Source organism: Brassica napus, chromosome C7 (genome assembly GCF_020379485.1).
Source record: "Brassica napus cultivar Da-Ae chromosome C7, Da-Ae, whole genome shotgun sequence".
Taxonomy (NCBI): Eukaryota; Viridiplantae; Streptophyta; class Magnoliopsida; order Brassicales; family Brassicaceae; genus Brassica; species Brassica napus.
Genome location: NC_063450.1, coordinates 22,408,973 through 22,426,215, shown reverse-complemented (window position 1 = coordinate 22,426,215; position 17,243 = coordinate 22,408,973). Strand labels below are relative to the sequence as shown.

Here is a 17,243-nt window from a genome sequence, read left to right as displayed (position 1 = left end):
GGCCTCAGTCACCTTTGCGCATAGATTGCGAGCTTGGCTCCAACTAATCTCTTTGTAAGGCTGAAGACAAATCTCTTCACGGAGCTGTAGAATGAGAGGTGTAGGTGCTGCTACAAACTTCTTACCATACAAGTATGATAAATCCATGAAAACGTCCCTCAAATAAAATCTAAACAGTGACTGCACACATGCTTGTTTATATATAAATACATTTAAACAGCTACGCAATAAAACTGGGAATGTATACATAATATCATCTAATAAGGGAGTCAAATTCAAACCTCCATTAATAGGAGAAGAATATAAGTTGGAGGAAAACAAAGATATCTCCGGAATCGAAATTCCAACAGAGTGAGACTAAAACTCAGACACGGGTATTTAAGGGAAGTTGTAGATTAAGCGAAGTTCTAGATTACGACAGGAGAAGAGAAGGATCAAGCATTCACAATTCACCCGAGGCTTACGAAAAGACAGCTAGACGACACAAGACCAAAGAATCACCTGAGAAGCTTGACAACCAATTCAAAGGACAGAAAAATATTTGACCGCCACACGAAAAGGCAGAAGAAGAGAAGCCAATCTAAGCCCCCACGACATGAGTCCCCATCTACAGCTTCATAATAAAAGAAACTATATATAATTTTATTTCTTTCATTCTCAACTTTATGATCAAATACTTCTATATATTTTCTTTTTTATGGATGAGACTGCAAATGAATAATGACAACAAAACTTAAAAGGGGTGGAAAAAAAATCATGCGAATCAGACCCATCAACTGAAAATCGTTTTGGTGAGCCACCCTATACGCACCTCTCTCTACTGGCGCGCCCATGCTTACTATCACCTTGTATTATGTGCTTATAAAAATAGTGATGTGTGTGTGGCTTTGTATTCAGTCACAAGTCCTTTCTTTCTCCGACTCTACCAAAACAATTGTGTCACTAAATAAGTAGCCATCATGGGCAGAGTGATGTTGTGGTTTCTTGTTTCCTTGTATTTATGCTTCACTGGCCATATGATTGGAGAGGCTGCAAGAGAAGGTGCGTTCATGAGAGGTGAAGGAGGATCCAATGAGATAGGAAAGAGTAACCGACACGTAACCAGGTTTAAGGGTCAACTCACAGCTGGTGGCTATGGCGGAGGTGGCCCGGGATATGGTGGATACGGACCAGGTGGTGGTGGTGGTGGTGGTGGTGTTGTGATCGGTGGTGGAGGTGGGTTTGGGTCCGGCGGTGGTTTAGGTTGGGATGGAGGCAACAGAGGAGGCGGTCCAGGAAACAGGTCAGGTGGTATTGGTGGTGGAGTCATCATTGGCGGTGGTGGTGGTGGGTGTGGCGGTTCATGTGTTGGTGGTGGGTGTGGCGGTTCATGCGGTGGTGGTGGTGGTGGAGGATATGGACACGATGGAGTTGGCATGAAGGGATCAGGCAGAAACTAGAAATAAGCAAGCAGCTTTCTTTATATCATAGGCTCAAGAAGAAGGAATAAGGATGTACTTTAGCATCTTGATCATGCTTAGGATTTTGTAATGGTATCACTTACAGTGGAATAAGAAGAAACAAAAATGTTAGAAAGACTTGTCTTTGATATTAGTAATTTCTCTGTCTTATCTTGGGTTGGAACATACGAGCAGATCCTATCGTATAAGCGATACAGTAGCGTCGATCTGGACATCTGAGGCTCTTTTTCCACAACAGCAATAACATCCTTCACAGAGATTGAACGGACCACTTTTGGTGAACCATGGTTCTTCTTCCCTAATCTTTGACCACCTAACATAAAAAAAAACCATACTCGAATCATCAATTTAGAACACTAAACATAAAGAATCCAAAGCCATAAGTCGAAGAAGCTTTGATCAAGAATAACCAGAAAGTTTTTTGGCGTTTCTTCTTGTCTCTGAAGAAGGTTTCTGACGTGCTTCTGCCATAAGTTTCCATTTCGAAAACACATTATCTCCTCCAACGGATGCAAGGGCAGCATCATTTGCAGCCTTAGCTCTCTTTTCGGCTTGCTCCTTATCTGCCTGACATTATTATTGAACCTTTTTCAGTGTCCAAAGGTTTATCTAGGTGGCTCTGTTTCTGAATACCTTCACTTGCTCTGAACGTTTATCTTCTTTTGCAGTATCATTCTACATCAAGGAAAACAGAAAACAAAGCGTTATTACTTTACTTGGTAACTAAGAAAATAGATATTGAGCTCAGGTCTCAGGAGAAACCTTAAGCTTTTCTTCTCCACCATGTTTCCTTTCCTGTTCATCTTTTTCCTTCTGATTCATTTCGTTGATTTGTTTCCGGATATCAGATGTGATACAAATCCGATTTCTACACTTCTCGGGATTAGTCCGCTGCAAAAGTTCTGTTAAACTTCCCAAACATTTTGACACAACAAGGCTGGAGAAGAAAGTAGACTAACCTGCTTTGAAGTCCGGATTATATTAGACAACAATACACGCATCCTTTCCTCCACACACTGAATACGCAAATACATGAGGAAGAACAAAAAACAAGGAGAATAAAATGTAGGCTAATAATTCACAAAAAAATGACATCTCACCAGAGACAAGCACCGCTCAACATCATCCTTGATATGCTTTATACCACTTTTTGCCACTGTCATATACGAAAGTATATATAAACTTCTTCTCCAAGTGATTCCAAGGAAATATATAAGAAGCATCTAAGAGATGGGTTAAACCCAACTAATTTCTGCCAGCTTCCTCTGTAGTGGAACTTTCTGCAAAATCGTTCTTCCTTCTTCTTCATGCACAACTCTTCGAAGTGATTTGAAAACACGACTGTCCTTTTTAGGTAGAGAAGATAATAATTCTCTTTCCTCTTCCTGGAACATATGCAGAAAACAAATTTGGTTTATTTGTTTTTCCGTATCCAGGTTTTCAAATCGAGAGGTGTAGCTACCAGAGAACATACCATAAGATTGATGCCACTGAGTTCAGTAACATCATTGAACTTTTTATCACTTCCAGCTAAAGAAGTTTCACATAGTTTTTGCCTCTTACTGTAAGTTAACCCATACTATAAGACTTCGATAATAATTATAAATTGCAAAGAAATGAGAAGTGGTTATCAGAAAAAATTATACCAAAAGGAAGAATAACTACTGGACATTGTAAAATAGTTTCTCTTTCACAAACCAGCCAGCTCTATTACCTCAATGGTGGTAGCGAAGAACCTTGTGCCTCCAAAGTTTTTTTCTGACCTTGTGTCGTTCTAACAATAGTTCCTGGGAGAATGGTCGCAGCTGGGGCAGAGAAATTAACCTGATGAGTAACAAAACAGATTTCACAAAACAAATTAACTCTTCACAAGCGAATTTCAAATCCATAAACACAAGGATAAAACAGAAGCCACGGTGGTGGGAGTATAAGCAAAACGAAAACCAAATGCAACATCTCTTGAAGAGGAATTTCCACCCTGTGAGCTTAAGGAAATACCAACCAAATAGCATTTGATTATGTCTTTGGAAGTATACTTACCATTGTGCTAGAGTCCAGCTGTGTTTTCACTGAAGGAGAGGCAAAGTTTGCATGGGTGGTAGGTGCTGATAAAACCATTTCAGATGATTGCTTCAGTAAGTCATCATCTGACCTCCTTGGGTTACCATTCCTCTGTTCCATTGGAACATTAGACACGTCTTGCCGCACCACAGGACAAGGCTTCCGTACCTGATCAAAGCTTTGATCAGTCAATTTCTGCTTCACGTGGGCCACTGTCTGATCATTGCTCATTGTCTGGTCCTTGGTGACTGATCCTTGGCAAGGAGCCGGATTTAGAGGCAAGGATGAGTTATTTTGGTTGGGGAATATATGGCCACCATGAACCATAGCTGGACCATTCACAGAAACTGGTCTCTCAGAATTGTGTAATCCGTGCACACTAGCTGAACTGCTTAAGGTGTCCGAACTTGTTGAATGTAGTTGGTTATCATGACTTCCACAAGTGTCAGATTTTTTAGCACTGATGCCTTCAGTTAAAGATTGTATCAGGGATTGGTCTTTTGGGCCACATGAAAATCATAAGATACAATCTACTTGAGAAAGTTCTATAATGATCGCAAAAGTAAATGCATCAGCTGAATAATCTATACCAGCAGAAGTAAAGGGCTCTCTGCAATGGTTTGGGCCATCAGGTACTTTGACCCCCTTGTTTCCCTGGTACATATTATTCATATGATTTCAATGAGCCACAATTCCAAAACAAAAAAGTATATAGCTTGTACTATTCCACTCAATACCACAATTGGAAAACGACATAGCAATGCAGCACTTTTCCAAGTGAGAGTGCTTTATAATACATTTAATTTGGCAGAGTTCAGAAGTAAGATATCTTTCTCATCACAAGTTCATATACACTTCCCTTAATTTTCAAATCTACTTCAGGGTTTACATAGATATATAACTGAAAACACCAAACACAATAGATAGCCCTTTTATGGGGTTCCTTGCACTAGTTGCTCTCAGCCAATGTTAACTACAACGCTGAGAAAAATATGGAAGTATAAGATCAGGAAAACCATGACTAATCATCGTAGGTGCAATCTGGTAAAATCTGCTAATAAAGAATTTAGCTCGCACATGACGTTCTTGACTTTTAGTTGTGACCATAATCAGCTTTCTGCTAGATTTTCTAGGTTTTTCCTGGCTCAGCTTACAAACTAATTATATATGAAAAACTAAACTCTACTTGCAAGCAGCTAAACGAAAATCATTGAAGTACCTATAAATGCTAAGAAAACTGCAAGGTTCTATCTTCACCAATGAGATCATGGATACACTACCAACATGAAAATTATTACTCTAATATTAGGTATTAATAACTGAGCGGCACAAAAACGAAATGCCAAAGGATGATGATACCTGTTGTTGCAGTTTCCTAACTGCCCATAAGATCATTCGTTCACCTAAAATATTCCTTGCTTGTCGTAAGAAACTTTCCTTTGTAACTTCGTTACTCTGCAAAAAAAAAGTATGAAAAGAAAATAACTTTAGTGAGAGTTTCAGTGAGAGATCTGAGTCATTCCATGGATGTAAAACCCCACCTTGAATTTATAAAACAGTGTATTGAGCTGCGTCCCTCTATCTTTGTCAACTTGGGGTCTCAATAGACGAAACAATTCACCGACTTGTAGTTGTGTTGGACCAAGATTTACAGAGCCAACAGGTTGTTCCAACCCATGAGCCCGTTGAACACTTATGCTTTGCAGTTTCATATACAGAGGTTGGGGGTTTTCTGGTTCAGTACTAACAGAGTTGTTCCTAGACTGCAAGTCACTTGCTTGGGGAACATGGGAAGGATTCTCAGAGAGTCCACCTGGTTGTAGATGGTACTGAGGCAGGTTGTGGTTGTGCTGTACGGGTGATTCATCTTCTGGCTTTAATTCTCGGTCTTGACTCCCTAAAACAGATTGTTGTTGTTGCTCTTTCATCTGAGTGCTCTCAAGGATATGGAGCTTATTGGTATTAGCATCTTGAGTAATACCATTATTCCATGCTGCAAACTGCTGACTCCAAGAATGATTTCCTCCTTCAGAAATAACAGAATGTCTGTCATAATCAAAGTAATTCAACATCCAAAGTGACAGAAACCGAAAATCATGAACCAGCATTTTGTTGTCACAGGTGATGCTAAACGTTTCATGTTAAACAGCTTCCACAGATCACAGATTAACTCTTTCTATAAAACAAAGTAGAGAGGCACACTATTGATGCACCAAAATCAATATTAATCATCATCAAGATCATTAACTAACATCTAGCCTGACTAACAAAGCTAAATACATCTCTATGACACTCGCTCATCTCTATCACAAAACTAACCATCATTAGTGATGCGCTAGAATCAATGTTAACCGTCGCTAAACCATCATCAGGATCGTTACTCTTTCATCTATATCATCCAAGAAACCTAAAGAATTTGAAGATGGTGCTCGTTCGCAGAGTATCCAAAGACAGTTTAGCACACGAATTAGGTTTCAGACGAACCTTCGATTTCTCGAATCAGAGAGGCCTGGAAGGCGTCGACGTCTTCCTTCGAGTGCATAGATTCATCCTACCACACAATCAGCGGGAATCGAGATCAAGACGATCCGGCCACAGAGGAAGACATCACGTAAAATTCCGCAGAGAGATTATACGGAACTCGAAACGAGAGTTTGAAATTCGAAACCTAACCTCGTCATCTTCTTCGAGGAGCTTCAAAAGGGAGGGATCCATAGAGGAAGCTCGTTGTGCCAGCAGCAAGAGCAAGGAGGGATTTGAAAGCGAGTTTGATTTGTGGCATCCAAATGGTGGATGTGTATATATATAGACGATGATGCTAATGAGAACACTCGTGTCGTTTTTTTCTTTTAGTTAAACACTACGCGACGTTTCATTGAATTTTGTTTTTTATCGGTAAAACCAAAAAGGCAGAAATTATCCCTATAAAAACAGAAATTGACAAAATCTTCCTTAATTTACAAATTTAAATCAAAAAGTTCTCAACTCACAAACAAGGGATTAACAAAATATCCGTATTTTTTTTTCAATCCATAGTTTGTTTCAATTTGACCCAAAAATTTAGGATATAAAACGAATAATAATATATAGCATCTGCAAAAAAAAGAAAATCAAATATTTATATTACTAAGAAAAAAGAAAATCAAATATTTATATAATTATTATATTTATATGTAAGTTTTATAATATTTTTTATTAAACTGATTATTTTGTTATTAAAGTTATAATATTAATTTTTAATTAAATTTATTTTAATGAATTGAATCAAATGTATGATCAGAAATATATAATCTTCAAATATCTAAACACTAAATATTTATGTGTTTATAGAAAAAGTTGGATCGAAAAATTGAAAATCTTAGACAAAACAACTCCTATATTCTATTTGTTTCCGTCCCAACCACAAACTTGTCATGATCTCTCACCATCATGAAATACGAAAAAAACTCTATTTTTGTTAAACAAACCATTTTAGATACATAACTAATAAAAGTTAAAATATTATTAATATTTTTTCAAAACTTTTAACGTTCTTTAAAAAAAATCTATAAAAATTTTAAACCAAGAAAAACTAATCATTTAAGTCATCTTGATTTTAAATTATCAAATAGAAACACGATTAAATTATTTATTTTTGTTGGTCAAATAGTGTTTAGTCAACTGCTAAATTTTTATTACCAGACGTTTAATATAAAACGATGTCATTTAAAGGAAGAAAAAAAACCTTACATAATCCGTCAGCTCCCCACATTTCAAACCATGAGGGTGCGCAGAGGGGCGAGGGCTGCCGCAATCTAAATTTGTAAGTTGAGATTATTTGTCAATTTCTGATTTTTATTATTCATCCACTCGATAATCGATTCATTGAACATTACGAAATCGATTTCAAGTTTAGTTTCCTCCTGTTGATTCATAGTGGAGAAAATCTATTGTTAGATGATTGATTTCATCAATGGATCATTGGATCGTCATCTTCTCTGATCATAAAACTCTTCTGTCATCTTCTCTGATCTAAATAAGCTTAGATATCTTAATATCGTCTCTGTTTTGAGCGTTCGTTAGGGTACTAATGTGTTTATAAGATTGTCACTGTTAAAGCCTTGTCCTGACTCCTGATCGTTCCTTGCTTGGCTTATCTTTTTTTTTTTTTTTTTCAGGAAAATATGGTAGAGATCTATTCTGTTTGTGGAAAGTGGAACTTGAATGACAAGTTTCAATGGGAATTTCTGGTAGATTCAAACAAAGGAGGATCACTTTCTGAGGTAGACGAGAACGTTACATACATAGATTTCGTCGAGATGGTTATCCAAGATTTTGGACTTGGTTGCTTGGTAAAAGATAGAGATATTACACTCAGCTATGAACTTCCACCGAGGATGAAATCTTTGGTCAAAGATTCTCCACCGGTGTATATACGTAATGATCGCCAAGTAAGAACTTTCATTAGTAAGATCAAAGGAAATGGTGAACTGATTCGTTTATGTGTAACGGTGAGTAACTGATTCGTTTATTCTTTGTAATGATGTAAGAAAGTTTTCAAAATATATTAAGTTTCGTGAAGGGTTTTAAAAAGGGTGCAATTCATTTTTATTTTGCTCAGTTACTACTTTTCGATATTAATTTTTTTTTTTGGGTTTAGGTGAATTATGAAAAAAGCAACACGATTGTAGTTGAGAATGTTGGCAACAACACTCAATCCAAGACCATACACGATGAAGAGAATGCTGATGTAGAAAAAACTGGGTGCATACCTGTGTTGGAAAATTTAGATGGTGGTTCATATGTAAATGAATCTAACGTGCATGAGGAACAACAGGTAACATAGTTTTCTCACTCTTTTTTTACACTACTTGCATAGTTTAAGCATACATTATTGTTTTATTTAAATGTCTTCCTACTCTTTCGTTATCAAAATATCCTTCATATATGGTTCGGCTTGTATGTGTAGGAACTTTATAGAGCAACTAGAAGTGACATGTCAGTTCATGTAACACACAACGACACTTGTTCTACTACTGGAAGTGAAAACCACCCCCTTCTTTTGCACTCTGCTCCATATTATTCTCCGGTTTCTTTAGGATGTTCACAGTCGCCCGGAGCAACTAATGATTTACATGTGAACAAATACTTCAAAGACAAGCAAGACTTGATGCTCACGATGAGAAAATTGGCTCTCGAGTCCAAGTTTCAGTTCAAATCTTGTCGGTCAAATAAATCCAGAGTGGTATTAGGGTGTGTGGATGATAAATGCTGTTGGAGGATGCGTGCAACTAAGCATGTTTCTTCTGACTTCTTTGTGGTGAAGAACTATGTTCATGAGCATACTTGTGACCCAACACATAGGAATGCAAGCAATAGACAGGCAAGTGCGAAACTTCTTGGATCTTTAATCTGCAGCAAGTATGGAGAAAACAAGGATGGACTTAAACCCAAACAGATTATTGAGCAAGTTAGAAAGGAACATGGTTTACAAATCAAGTACAAACAAGCTTGGAGAGTAAAAGAGTATGCTCAGAATTTGATGAGGGGAATTCCAGATTCTGTAACTGAAACTTCATCTACACCTCCAACTACTGGACAAAGTAGTGAGAGAGCGTCGAAAAAGAGGATGCGATCAGTTAGAGATTTTGGTACACCAAATTCAGAGTCTCGTAAATACAATTGCAGCAAATGTGGCGAAGAAGGACACAACAAGAGTACATGCAAAGTCCCAAAATGATGAACTTTTAAGAGAGTAAGTGCTTTTGTTGTTATTGTATGTAACTGGTTACTATTTTCCGATGGACCTTTTTCTTAAGAATACGTTTATACCATTTGCTGCAGATGTGGCAGGGGAGAATACCTCAAACATGCGCTACACAATTTCACTATGATGAAAGTTTAAAAAGGTTTAACATGACTTTTAGTTTCTCTGTTGTTACCGAGTCCAGTTGGTTAACTGTTATCTTGAACACTCTGAAGTAGCAGATGATTGAACAAATTACAAATTAGTAAAAGAGGTTTGTTCATGGAGAACCTCAAAAAGAAACAAGCTGGGTCGTTTTTGCCAAACATAAAATGAGACTTCTTATTTTTTGTCTTAACCTATGACGATTTGCTCTCTCAATTGGGTTCATGATTAGGCTAATTGGGCTCCTCATTTGGTTACTACTTGGTTCTTCTTGGAAAATTTGGTGGCTAAAGAGAGAGCAAGAGTAGCCACCAAACTCTTGAGTATATCCAAGTCCATGCCTTTGATTCTTATTGTTTCTACCAACCAAATATGGTCTCTTCTCGCATTTTTGGAAGTTCCAAGCCAAAAAATAAAACGTGACGTTTTTTAACGCAACTGACAAAAAAAAAAACATTCAAACTCCTAAGCATCAAACAAAAAAATGCTTTGGGAGTTTAATTATTTATAATCAAATCTAAAAACAGAGTTGCAGCAAGAAGTAAAATTTTTATTCAAAAAAAAAAAAACTCAAGATTCTGTATGTTGTCTAAACATATGTTGATAAAGAATGAGTCTAGTAGTAATAACTTTTAACTCAAGAATAAAGAACAAGAATTGGAATGAATCAAAGTCCGAAAACTTGTATATACAATCAACAAATCCCTATAGAACTCAAAACAGAGCATATGAAAAATCTGGTGGCCTAATTAAGTTTCTCCAAGAAGTCAAGCCGGGGCTTCTTCGCCGGCATAGGGCTCATCACTTCGTCGTCTCCGTTGACCGTAGAGAACTCCGGTATCGGAGGGATATTAAGGTCAAACCCGCGGTGACTGCTGCTGACGTGGCTGGTGGACCCCGCTCCTTCAGAGTTAGACACGCTACTAGTGTTGTTATTCCCTTCGTAGTGACACCGCTTGTGTCCGCCGAGAGCTTGGCCTGAAGGAAACGACTTCTGACAGATCGAGCAAACGTGCGACTTCCCGCTTCCGGTCGTCACGGCGGATGCAGTCGTAGCTGACGACGTCGACTGGTCATCTCCTCCGGCGGAATGAGTCTGTGACACGTTTTTACGGTGGCTGGCTTTGTGTCCGCCGAGGGCTTGGTAAGAAGAGAAAGACTTGTCGCAGACGCTGCACTTGTAGCGCAACGACGACTTCTCAGCTACTACCGTCACCGGAGGAAGAGGAAGAAGCTGACGATTGCCGTCGCGAGCGAGGAGCATAAGGCAGAAAGCGAGATCCTCTTCTTCAGTGAGGTTGTGGTGGTTGAAATCGAATCTTGATCGTTTAGATCTTTTACCTTTGGTCCACTGTTCGACGCCATGGAATCTTGAAGAATCTTGGAACACAGGAGGAATCGGAGAAGCTAGTCTCGGTGAACTGAGAGCCTCGAGAGCCATTAAAAACTTTAGGAGAGTTTGAGTTTTGTAAATTTTTTGTTGTTGTTGTTATGAATTGAAAATGAAGAATTGTTGTTGAAGAAGAGATGAAAGAGTGTGTAAATATATAGTAGGTGGAGAGGAAGCTGCGTCCGCGTTGGTAAAGTGTGAACAGTGATGGTGGCTAGAGCATAATTAACCCTGATTTCTTATTTAGATTTCTTAACTTATGATTTGATATTTTTCTTTCTTACATTTTTCGGTTAAAAGACGTATTTTACATTTTTTATTTAAAAAACGGTTCTTAGTTTTTCTTAGTTAAAAGGTACGAACTGTTTTTTATCAGAAGCTAAGAACTCTAGCTAATAAACCTAGGTTAATCATGACCTAAATATTGGTGTATGTATTTATATATGCGGACCAGAGTTGTGAGGAAAGTATCTCAATGTTTTTTGTCATAAAGAGAAAATAATTCGGGCACGTTTGGTTTGACTTAGGACACGTGAGCAAAGAGTGTTGAGACTTCAGTTCTTTCTAGCGATGCCGCCTTGCAATATTCTAGAGTTTCTTCCTGGTCGTAGATCATGGTCTTCTTATGCTACACGTTTCAGTTTTCTTTAAAAAAAATAACAAGAACAATATCTAATTTATAGGTGTTTTCATGCACCTTGTATACTAATAATTTTTTCAAAAATTTAATATTTTAAAATAAATTTTTGTTATTTTAGATTTTACTATTTTCTTAAAATATTTAATTTAAAATTTTCATTCAATTATATGTAAAATTAATATTTTTATTTATATTTAATAATATATATGTATTTATTTAAAATTATAATTTTAGAAAGATTTTTTATCTACTTCTTTTAGTTAAAAATATTAAATCAAATTCCATAAGAGAAAATTATGTTATATATAACTAAATAATATTTTTAAAACTTGCAGATATTAAAAAAAAACTAATGGTATTGGGATAAAAAATTACAAGTTTTTTTCAAAAAATTGCAAAAAATTTTGAAATTTTTTTTGATATTAAAAATTATCTAATTATAGAATAGAATTACATAATAATTCAAAAAAATTAAAATAATATTTTATTTTAATTTTTACTGTTATATTATTTATTGTTATATTAATAAAATGAGTTATTAAAATTCACAAAAAAATATAAATTAACATTAAATGTAAATGTACATGTCAAAATTAGCTTCAAACCATGTCACTATTATTAGTATGTCATGTCACTATTATTAGTATGTCATGTCATCGTTTTTTTAAATCATCTTGGTGATAACACTTAATAAATTACTTCTTTAATAATATAGGAGATAATTACTAAAATTAGTTGCATGCAATTGACTAACAATAGTGACATGGTTTACTAAAATTAGGAGATAATTACCAAAATAAAAAGAACATGCAATTGACTAATATGTATCTCTATTCTTTAATGTATTTAACTTTTTTAAACTAATTTGAAGCATTAAAATAGATGTATCTGATATAGCTTACATCTGTATAGTTTGTTACAAGTTTGATGGCAGTGTTTTTTACTATTACAAATTTAAAAGTTAGAAATATATCTATACCAGTATTCATATTGAGAAAGGTGGAGGTATTGAAACAAAAGAGAGACTGAGACGGTGCATGCATAAAAAATAGAGGACTATTCTAAAAATACAAGAATATGTATAAATCCAATGAACCAACTTTCCTGGTACGCATTTTTTTCTGGAAACTAACTACATTTTGACTTAAACAAATATCACATATGCTGATATGTGACTCTTCTAAGCTTCCTAATTTCTTCACGCGGCTCTCTTCAAACCGTCCGGTCTAGTTACGTTTCTTTGACGCAAATACTTAACCGGATGATGGCATATAAGTAGTGGTTAAAGATATAGAGTTAGAAGATGTTGAAAACAAGGGATAATGATCGACATATAAATCTATACAGTGCACATAGCACAGTGCATCAAACGGGTGGGGAGCCGTTTTGATGCATAATCAAAGGCATATTGTCTATTTCAGTAAAGGTTTGACAAATACAGAACAAGTCAAACCTATATATGAGAGAGAGCTGATGGCAATATTCAAGGTGGTGCAACGTTGGAAACACTATTTGATGGACAAGAATTTACAGTAAACACCGACCAAAAGAGTTTGAAATTTCTTCTTGAACAGAGGGATATTTCTTTGGATTATCAGAAGTGGTTGACAAAAATGTTGGAATATGATTTTCAGATCATATGTAGAGCTGGTGGAGAATAAAGTAGCGGGTGGACTGTCAAGAGTTATGATTGATAGACAGTTCAATTCTGAAGGATGTTGTATGCTCTTACTGTGACATCAAACATTCAAATGCAGAATATACTGGATGAAGTAAACATAGGTTTTAAACTTTATGGTCTAGTGAGATACATGGCTTTGGGAACTAACACGGAGAAGGGTAATTTGGTAGTTGCAGGCAGACTTTTCTATAAAGGATGTCTAGTTTTACCAATAACTTCGAGATTCATCCAAAATATACTTCAAGAGTATCATGATGGGGTGATGTGAGAACATTCTGGTATTCTAAAAATGATCAATAGGATACAACAATTGTTTTATTGGTCTAAGATGAAAGAGAACGTAAAGCAATACATATCATAATGCTCTACTTGCCAAACACACAAGGACTCTACATTGAATCATGCGGGTTTACTCCAACCTATACCACTTCCGACTCAGATTTGGTCTGAAATATCAATGGATTTCATAGAGGGTCTTCCAAAATCTGAAGGAATTGATGTGATCTTAGCAGTGGTGGATCGTCTAAGCAAGTATACACACTTTATGGGTTTGAGGCATCCATATAAAGCACCACAGTTTCTGAGAAATTTATCAGAGAGATTGTTAGGCTTCACGGCTATCCTACTTCAATCATCGTTGATAGAGACAGAGTATCCTTGGGCAAGTTTTGGCATGAATGTTTCAGGCTTGGTGGTACAAAGTTGAAATTTAGTACAGCCTACCATCTTCAAAGCGATGGCCATACTGAGGTTGTAAACCGTTACTTGGAATTTTACCTTAGATATTTTACATCTACTCACCTAAAACAATGATATAATTTTTTGTCTTGGGCAGAATTCTGGTATAGTTTCTCCTTTCATACATCTTTAAATATCACTCCATTTAAGATGGTTTATAGGAGGGATCCACCAAGTTTCACTTGGTGTGAGGAAGACTCTACAGATAATAGTGAACTGGAAGGGAGGCTTGACAAGAGATGATATATTACAATATGCTAATGCTCACTTGTTGAAAGCTCAAGATCACATAAAGAACAATGCAGACAAGAAGCGCAGAGGCTTGACTTTCAAAATGGGTTCACTGGTTTATCTCAAGCTCAAACCATTTCGTCAACGAATGTATAAGGCATTTTACCAGACGTTAGCATCTAAGTTATGTGGATCCTTTAAGGTTCTTGAGAAGGTTGTCAAAGTTGCATATAGATTAGAATTTCCAAGATTTTTAAATACACACGGTATTTCACGTTTCCCAATTAAAATAGGTATTGGGCAAGGAACATGAGGTCACACCTTTACTTGTTTTGTTGGAGGAGTCAGAGGGGTTTATCCGATAGTCATAACACATAGAAGGCACTTGTTATGATGCTGAAGGACATCTTGAGGCCTTGGTTCAATGGGAGGGCTTACTGGTCCATGAGAGCGCATGAATGAGAGTGAAGGATCTTGCGAGAGACTTCCCTCATTTTGAGTTTGAGGATAAGCTCAGTCTTAGCGAGGGGAGTATTGATAAGAGATGGAGATGCTATTATCGTAAAATATTGAAGAAGAAGAAGAAGAAGAGCTTGGAAGCTGACATGGATAACGTCCAAGAAGAAAAAGGTCAACGACATTCATAAGAAACAGTTATGGCCGTTAAAAAAGTTAGTTGGGAATTAGTAGAAGATGTTAATCTCGAGTCTATATTGAGCTATAAATAATAGGCTTTTAGAGTTGTTATTTTGATACACTTGCGTTTTAAGTTTGTAAATCTTGAGATGAGTGAATTTGCTGAATATACATAATAGGCAAAAAAATGAAGAATATGTCCATGCCACGGTAATGTGGGACGAATGGGACAATTTGCATACAAACTTGGCTGAAATCTCCTTTCAGGCGCGTGCGCGTGATGTTGACATTCCAAAGCAAAAGCTGTCATACTATACTACATATCATATAATATAGTCACACAAATGATTGAATCAGTTACGAGGTTAGGTTTCATCCATTACTAACCTATACTATATATGGTTATGACATTGTACAGAATACTCCACACAAACACATAATTTTTTAATTGTTTTGTATGCTGACAATGCTTTACCATTTTGGAGAAGGGGGTCAAAGTTAATATAAAAGCTTAGAAATGTTGACGTATATAACAACCGTATTAGGAATCAAGTTTACTTTTGTCCCAAAGGTGCAGTCACGAAACAAAGTTTACAGGATAGAGAGAAGCATTATGTCAGAAATACATAAGACTAATGTAAGATGAAAGCAAATGGTATAAAATAGTTCATTGCATGAGTAGGTCCGAATTGACGCTGGAAAACGCTGCAACCGCACATGTCTATGCTGTGACGCCAGGGGAGGCTTCTGTGAGGGTGTCTCATCGATTAAGTTGCACTATCGCATTGACTTCCAGGAGAACAACCATCACAACACACACTAAACCTGAAAAAGCTCACAAGTAACACATGTAAGTGAAAGAGACATACTAAACTACATACTTTATAGTATAGTCATACAGAGGAGTTAACTAGATACAAGGTTGGATTTCATCTATTGCGTGACTATTCCACTGTGCGGTTATAACTTACAAAGAATTGTGCTATCTATTACATGCTAAGCATAGAGACAATACTTCAGTAGCATGCAAATATGCACAAATGAATATACCATCGCTATATTTCAATAGAAAAAACTAGTAAATATATTTGGTTCTATACTATATATGTATATCTTATAGTCTAGTCTTATCAGGTATAACATAGAGTTGTTCTTCCTACCAGAAACTTCGATGGCCAAAACCGCGGCAAACACAAATGCAAATATGCGAACTTTGCTTATTTAGGATCCAAATAGAACCCCATAACATTAATTTCAAATAACTAACAATTGTCTGAACGCACCATTTTGGCGACTCGTCGAAGACTGTTCCAACTGGATCTTCAAAAGAAACGTTGTTTTGGATTAATTTCCTAATAATCCATGGCGGCGAAACATAGTCGATGGATTCTTATGCTATACAATCAAACAAAACATACCTTGATTCTTTGCTTGGAGGAGGAGGAAGAGGGGTGGAGATGATGTAACAATACATGTTGTGTTGTACTATTCTATGTTATCAAATGGAATTGTACAACACAATGTGTATTGTTCGTCTTCTCCAATAGTTTTATGCGTCCTCTGATTTTTAATCCACATATATCGAAAAGTAATAAAATTGTAAACCCAAAAGATATGAAGAAACGTGATCAGAAACATTGTTGGATAAGATTATTATACGATATGCAAAATATCACTTCCAAGAATTTCGTAAAACTTTTAAATGATCGTGGAATAAAAAATAATCGCATTATTAATATAAATTTTGGAAAAGAAAAATAGTTTCAGAAGAATGAGATTAACAATGGAAATGAGAGTGAGATGAAACAGTGGAATGAATGACAGTTTTTGTCTTTATACATATTATACAAAGAATATCATAGCAAAAAAGTTATTATGGTTATAAAATTAATTTTTGGTGTTACTACGCATATGTAATCCATTTTCCATCTTGAGATTGGGTTTTTCTGGTCGTTTTGGCGAGTTGAGAAATATAATACAAAAAGAAATTAAATATGTATTGGTATCTTGTTCCTTGTCAGCGAAGTACATATATAGTTGTCTACAGTAATTCAATAAGTGAAGGTAATTGTGGTATTTAACATATGTAAAATATTTTTATCAAACGAAAAACATATGTAAAATATTTTAGCTAATGGCTAAAACAATAATCATATACAGAAACGAAATGTTAACTTCTAAAAGTAGGGCATTTGTGTCAGTATTCTTCCAATACGCGTTGGGCCTTTAATGTTTGTTTCTATTCGGGCTCATTCTTTTGTTGACCAATTTTTATGAAAAGTATCCACCTTTTTCTTGAGAAATAATCTCTCGTGTAGACTTATTTTTCATTAGTGTTTGAGAATAAACAATATGGTCTGAAGTTTAAACACACAAGAAAGAAAGTTTCTTTCTGTGTAAATCACTGATAGAAACTCTAGTTTAATCAAAAAGTAAGTTTTAAATCACATATCAAGAAATTCTATTTGATATTTATCACCCCAAAACCAAAACCAATACCTTGGTCAAGACTAGCA

General features: G+C 36.0%; 4 protein-coding genes across 8 annotated transcripts; 2 read left to right on the top strand and 2 right to left on the bottom strand.

Moving 5' to 3' along the window:
- The first annotated feature begins 860 nt into the window (after positions 1-860).
- On the top strand, positions 861-1,577 carry LOC111213253 (acanthoscurrin-2-like). Its single transcript, XM_022714961.2, has one exon. It carries the CDS (start codon positions 960-962, stop codon positions 1,437-1,439), a length of 480 nt encoding a protein of 159 aa, XP_022570682.1. The 5' UTR covers positions 861-959; the 3' UTR covers positions 1,440-1,577.
- On the bottom strand, positions 1,437-6,305 carry LOC111211405 (transcription initiation factor TFIID subunit 4-like). Of its 5 annotated transcripts, none has more exons than XM_022712473.2 (15): positions 6,195-6,305; positions 6,006-6,072; positions 5,063-5,547; positions 4,881-4,976; positions 4,112-4,175; positions 3,501-4,018; positions 3,175-3,284; positions 2,935-3,022; positions 2,707-2,845; positions 2,561-2,616; positions 2,420-2,476; positions 2,223-2,351; positions 2,094-2,135; positions 1,871-2,023; positions 1,437-1,773 (listed from the first exon to the last, which is right to left on the bottom strand). In XM_022712473.2, the coding sequence occupies exons 1-15, from the start codon at positions 6,234-6,236 to the stop codon at positions 1,759-1,761; spliced, it is 2,061 nt and encodes a 686-aa protein (XP_022568194.1). In that variant the 5' UTR covers positions 6,237-6,305; the 3' UTR covers positions 1,437-1,758. The 5 variants fall into 5 exon arrangements, with proteins under 5 accessions (XP_022568194.1, XP_022568191.1, XP_022568192.1 ...); XM_022712470.2 differs by having other exon boundaries at positions 1,481-1,773; positions 1,871-2,027; positions 6,195-6,304; XM_022712471.2 differs by having other exon boundaries at positions 1,481-1,773; positions 1,871-2,027; positions 3,501-3,988; positions 6,195-6,304.
- A 912-nt stretch (positions 6,306-7,217) lies between these two features.
- On the top strand, positions 7,218-9,604 carry LOC111213250. The gene is made up of 5 exons (XM_022714954.2): positions 7,218-7,323; positions 7,679-8,011; positions 8,161-8,337; positions 8,470-9,255; positions 9,345-9,604. The coding sequence occupies exons 2-4, from the start codon at positions 7,685-7,687 to the stop codon at positions 9,238-9,240; spliced, it is 1,275 nt and encodes a 424-aa protein (XP_022570675.1). The 5' UTR covers positions 7,218-7,323; positions 7,679-7,684; the 3' UTR covers positions 9,241-9,255; positions 9,345-9,604.
- Positions 9,605-9,994: 390 nt separating this feature from the next.
- LOC111213251 (zinc finger protein ZAT10-like) lies at positions 9,995-10,940 on the bottom strand. Its single transcript, XM_022714955.2, has one exon. It carries the CDS (start codon positions 10,850-10,852, stop codon positions 10,157-10,159), a length of 696 nt encoding a protein of 231 aa, XP_022570676.1. The 5' UTR covers positions 10,853-10,940; the 3' UTR covers positions 9,995-10,156.
- Between the last annotated feature and the right edge of the window lie 6,303 nt (positions 10,941-17,243).

Excerpts from the sequence above, each read along its gene's own strand:
- LOC111213253 (XM_022714961.2), top strand. The coding sequence starts at position 960 with ATGGGCAGAGTGATGTTGTGGTTTCTTGTTTCCTTGTATTTATGCTTC.
- LOC111211405 (XM_022712470.2), bottom strand. The coding sequence starts at position 6,236 with ATGGATCCCTCCCTTTTGAAGCTCCTCGAAGAAGATGACGAG. Across the intron at positions 3,023-3,174 it reads TCTTCGCTACCACCATTGAG|TAAGAGGCAAAAACTATGTG; the intron begins GTAATAGAGCTG and ends GTTAACTTACAG. Across the intron at positions 2,136-2,222 it reads GTGGAGAAGAAAAGCTTAAG|AATGATACTGCAAAAGAAGA; the intron begins GTTTCTCCTGAG and ends TCCTTGATGTAG.
- LOC111213250 (XM_022714954.2), top strand. The coding sequence starts at position 7,685 with ATGGTAGAGATCTATTCTGTTTGTGGAAAGTGGAACTTGAATGACAAG. Across the intron at positions 8,012-8,160 it reads TGATTCGTTTATGTGTAACG|GTGAATTATGAAAAAAGCAA; the intron begins GTGAGTAACTGA and ends TTTTGGGTTTAG. Across the intron at positions 8,338-8,469 it reads ACGTGCATGAGGAACAACAG|GAACTTTATAGAGCAACTAG; the intron begins GTAACATAGTTT and ends TTGTATGTGTAG.
- LOC111213251 (XM_022714955.2), bottom strand. The coding sequence starts at position 10,852 with ATGGCTCTCGAGGCTCTCAGTTCACCGAGACTAGCTTCTCCGATTCCT.